At 43.6% G+C, this 4456-nt stretch overlaps 1 protein-coding gene across 1 annotated transcript; it reads right to left on the bottom strand.

The window, feature by feature from the left end:
- Positions 1–1016: 1016 nt before the first annotated feature.
- LOC21402075 (protein PLASTID MOVEMENT IMPAIRED 1) lies at positions 1017–4095 on the bottom strand. The gene has a single exon (XM_010114367.2). The coding sequence runs from the start codon at positions 3883–3885 to the stop codon at positions 1261–1263; it is 2625 nt and encodes an 874-aa protein (XP_010112669.1). The 5' UTR covers positions 3886–4095; the 3' UTR covers positions 1017–1260.
- Between the last annotated feature and the right edge of the window lie 361 nt (positions 4096–4456).

Genomic DNA, 4456 nt, shown 5'->3' with positions numbered 1-4456 from the left:
TGCTTCCTAATGCAAGATTGTGCTCGTCATTTCGGCTCTCGTTAATCCCCAAAAGCTCCGGCAGAACACATTCGCTGCCCTTTCGACGAGTTCAACAAGCTCTGAATCTCACAGGTTGAAGTCTTCCTCAGCTTCTAAAGTACATGATACCAAATCTTATAATGAGCAGCCTTATCCGCTCCATTTGTTAGTCTTGGAAGTTCGAACAGTGGTACATATAAAAAATCATTGATAAGAATTTGAATGCAAGCAATGTTTTGCTAGATGATGAGATTATGAATCCGAATAATGCACTGAGTTTGGAACTGCGAGGAATTGTCGTTGCAATCGAATTGAAGCTAACATAACAGAACCATCTAAACATAGTCAACTTTCTCCATCTTAATCCTCAATCCTCAATCAGTTACATACATTTAGCGCAGTCTACTTTTGATAATATTTATAAAAAAAAAAATTAAAAAAAAAACTTTTGGCTTCAAGAAAATAATTCCAACCATCAAAACATCCATATATATATCGAATGAAAATAATGAATGGAACAAAGAAATAAGAAACTTTACAGTGTGAATATTTCAACAAAGGTTAGGTATCAAAAACTATATTGTAATGCAAAGAATGAATTCATATAACGAATTAACTTCATTGTCCAATTGCAGCTCCTTTATGCAAAGAGGGTCTCATAACACCTAAGGAACCATTAACAAACTACTAACGTTGGTTGCCACTTGCCAATAGGTGTAATTCTACCTAGAAGTAAATCACATCCATTAACTTTGACCTGGACGGCTACAATTGCACGGACGGAAGACATACCCATGAAGAACTGCAAATATTATGAGGAATGAAAACTAATTTTTGGTTCCTAATTTAGGATGCATTTGATTTTTTTTTTTTTTCCCCGTAACCATTCTTCTTCTTTGTGTCGTGCTCTACAAACTAGTTTGCTCGCTGGTTGAACTGTTGAATTTCAACATATGCACAACTCAAAGACAAACATATAATAGCAAAATCACCCATCAAATCTTGTTATTTATTTGTTGATACACAATCTTCATACAATTCGGAGACTTCTTATTCACACAAAACCTAATAATCCCAACCAATACGCTTACAAATGCCTTCACTCTTTCTGTTTTGTATCACAATAACAAATAATTTGCCCATAAGAAATAACAAAAAATGAAGCAAAAAAAAAAAAACTCTACAATTTTTTAAATTGGCAGAAACATACAGTAGCCAAATAATAACATATTTCTCTTTTCACTTGGTAAACTTGACATCTGGGTTTCTCATGGACTTGAGCCACATATCAGCCATCACTCTTGAAGAAATGCTCCACAAGAGATCTTGCCCTTTTGACGACACAACATGTTTTGCCTTCTTCGCGGCTTTCCCCGCCAATCCGTGAGCCACAAGCCACTGCATGGCCGTTAGTCTCTGCCTCTCGTTGTCCCTCACATTCCTCTTCCCAACTTTCACTCCCCCAACATGTAGACTCTTCACTTTGAACCTCTTCTCATCTTCCTCACCACCTAATTCGTCACAAGAATCCGCATAAATAATCGCAATCACGGGACCTCCCACAGCCTCGTACCGCCTCAACGGATCCCTCAATTGAATCCCAACTGCTAGAATCACGAAATTATTAGTACTAGTATTGTTTTTTGCCATCCAGTCCTCCAATGGAACAGAAAGGGCCAACGGATTAGTATTATTCAACGGAGAAACTTCGAACGGGGCTTCTTCTTCAGCTAAATCAGCTTGAATTTTGAGGGCTTCGACGGCCATGGCCTCGATCTTCTGCATCGAGAACGTGAGAATCTCCTCCACTGTCGATGGCTTCTCGCTCAAGTTCCAAATCCCTGTTGATACCCTCTCCTTTCTCCCTGAGCTCATTGCGGCTGCCATTGCTTTTGCAGCACCAATGGCTTTTGCTGCGCTCGAGCTAGCGACCTCTGACTTGTTCCTTCCATGGATTATCGCCGACGCTATCCCTTCGAACGCCACTTGCTCCGCGGTTTTTCCCATCAAGTCATCCATTGACAATAGAGTTCGATTGATCACTGAATTGACCTCATCTACGCCACTTGACGCCATTGTTTGGAAAAGCTCGAAGCCGGTCAAGGACTTATAACTCTGCGGCAAAACGTAAGGCCTTGAGATTTGCATTGCCAATTTTGGCGTCTCCTTTCTGGACGTCTCGGTGTCTAGAGGATTCATGGCGGCCAAATAGCCTCCATCTCTGGTATGAACAACGCAACCTAAGTTCTTCCCAAGATCGGGTAGGTAAGTTTTCGAGTGATCATCCCGATTTGCATATTGCTCTTCATTTGTTTCTTCCAAATTCAGAGCAGGAATATTGTGAAGAAGATCACGCCTCTCATTTCCGCGGCCTAGATTTTGCTTATACTCGTCGATCATCTCTTCGTCTTCAAGCATTTGCAGAAACTCCTTCGTCACCGTTTCCTCGTCAGCGTCTAGCCTCTGCGAATCAGTTTCCGTCTCGTCGACTAATCCTCCGACGAGTACTTTCTCGTCTCCCATCATGGATTCCAAGGCCTTTATCTGCTGCGCAATCGAATCGAGCTCTGTTAATCTCGCCGCGTGGACTGGATCGTGCACAATTTCCTTCACAATGGACTTAACCGATTCCTTCTCTTCCTCCTCTTCTTCTCCATCGTCATTGTTCTCTCTCTCTTGGAACTCCACTCCTTTGTCAACAACTTCAAAGTCTGGAAACTCGGCATCTTCTCCTAGTTTCGGTTCCGGTTCTTTCTTCTCCGGCTTCTCCGGTTCGTCGAGATTCAACTCATCAATCCCGCGAAGATCATGATCATGATCAGCAGAAGTGATCCCCGTTTGCGAAGGAGTCCAAGCTTCTTTCCTGCTCGAAAGCTTCGGGCTCGGCACGCTAAACGAGCTCTTCGATTGCTTCCTCCCAAAAGACGGCGACGACAAATTCTTCTTCGACTGATTATTAGTATTGTATATCCCAATCCCGCCATCTTTTTCCATTATCTGGAACCCCAATTTAAGTACCATTTCTCCTCCTTTCGCCTTCCCAGAGAGTCCGAAACTCACGTCCCAGTTCCGAACTCGTTCGCCATCGCGATTTCTCTCTATGGACTCGTCAATGAACCGGCTCAAATCAACGGAATTCTTCCCGAAATCGAGCTCCTCGGCGTCGACGGCGACCAAGTAAATCAAAAATGGACGAGGCTCCAGCTTGAGCTGCTGTGAATTACTGTGTTTTCCATTTACATGGCTGCAATAAACATGACATCTAATGAAAAGCGTCTCCTCAAAATCAGCAGCCCCTTGTGAGACTCTTGAAGGCATCGTCTGAACCGCGCCGTCTTTCGTTTCCTTCTTCCGCACGCAAACGGACAGCCTTAAGCCGTTCATTGAGGAAGGAAGGTTCTGGGCTGTCACCACCTCAACAGAAAACAAACAGCTCAGCTTCTGCATCCCGATATGCGAAAGCGCCCGAATCGGCTTCCAATTCCAAATCCCTCCCTTTTTCTCCTCCGAGACACTCGATTTCGATCTCGCCACCGCCACTTTCTCCTCCGCCTTCTTCGCCTGTGTTGCCCCATTAGTCCCGTCCGCTTCGCCGTTGTCATCGAGCTTGGGGCGAGACCGCCACGGGGACAGCGACATGCGGCGGCGAGGCCTGCTGCTCGACCGCGAAGCATCCGCGACGACGTCGGTAGAGACGAGGGAAGGAACCGAGGTTCGGGGAAGAGCGAGGGAGGCGGTTCGGCGAGCGGCGGTGGCTGCGGTGTGGGATTGGTAGAGGGATTGGCTTAGTGCTTCCAGCTCTTCCAAGAGCTGGGTGTTGTTGGAGTTTCTAGTACTACTCTTGCCTGAACTCTCACCCGCCATTTTTGCTAAAAACAAAACAAAATTAAAAAAAAAAAAGAACAGTCCTAGCTAGTGATGAATATGATCAGAAGAAATGGTGGTTTTTTAGGAGGATACACGTGAGGAGGTGATTAATTGATGATATCAGATAAGGAAGGGGGTCAGTTTTTGATGAGACGTGGTTGATGAAACCGCCATGAATGAGTGTATTGATGGTCATGAACTGTGGTGTTTTTGCTGGTCCTTCCCTTTTTAGGGGTGAAAGTGACAAAATTGAAAACCAGAGCCAAGCCTTTATCCCAGAGATGTAAATGCTCTTGGTGCTGACCGTTTCCAACCAATTATTCATGTATAAACTAAAGATTCAAAAAAACTAAATAAATAATAGTTAGATAAGTGTCAGAGTTGTTATCGTATGAACATTCTACAAGTCACTCGCAGGAGGTTTTGTTCAGAGAAATACAATTATACAAGTCACTGTGTATGTATTATTATCGCTTCTAATATCTAACTTATGAATCTTTCCTGTTGTTAGAAATTGTTGACGGTGTTTTTTTGATAATGCGTTACTTACTCTTTAAAGACACTCTCG

The sequence above is a fragment of the Morus notabilis genome, unplaced genomic scaffold (assembly GCF_000414095.1).
Source record: "Morus notabilis unplaced genomic scaffold, ASM41409v2 Scaffold176, whole genome shotgun sequence".
Taxonomy (NCBI): Eukaryota; Viridiplantae; Streptophyta; class Magnoliopsida; order Rosales; family Moraceae; genus Morus; species Morus notabilis.
Note: the sequence above shows the minus strand (reverse complement) of the source record. Positions and strands in the feature narration are given on the sequence as shown.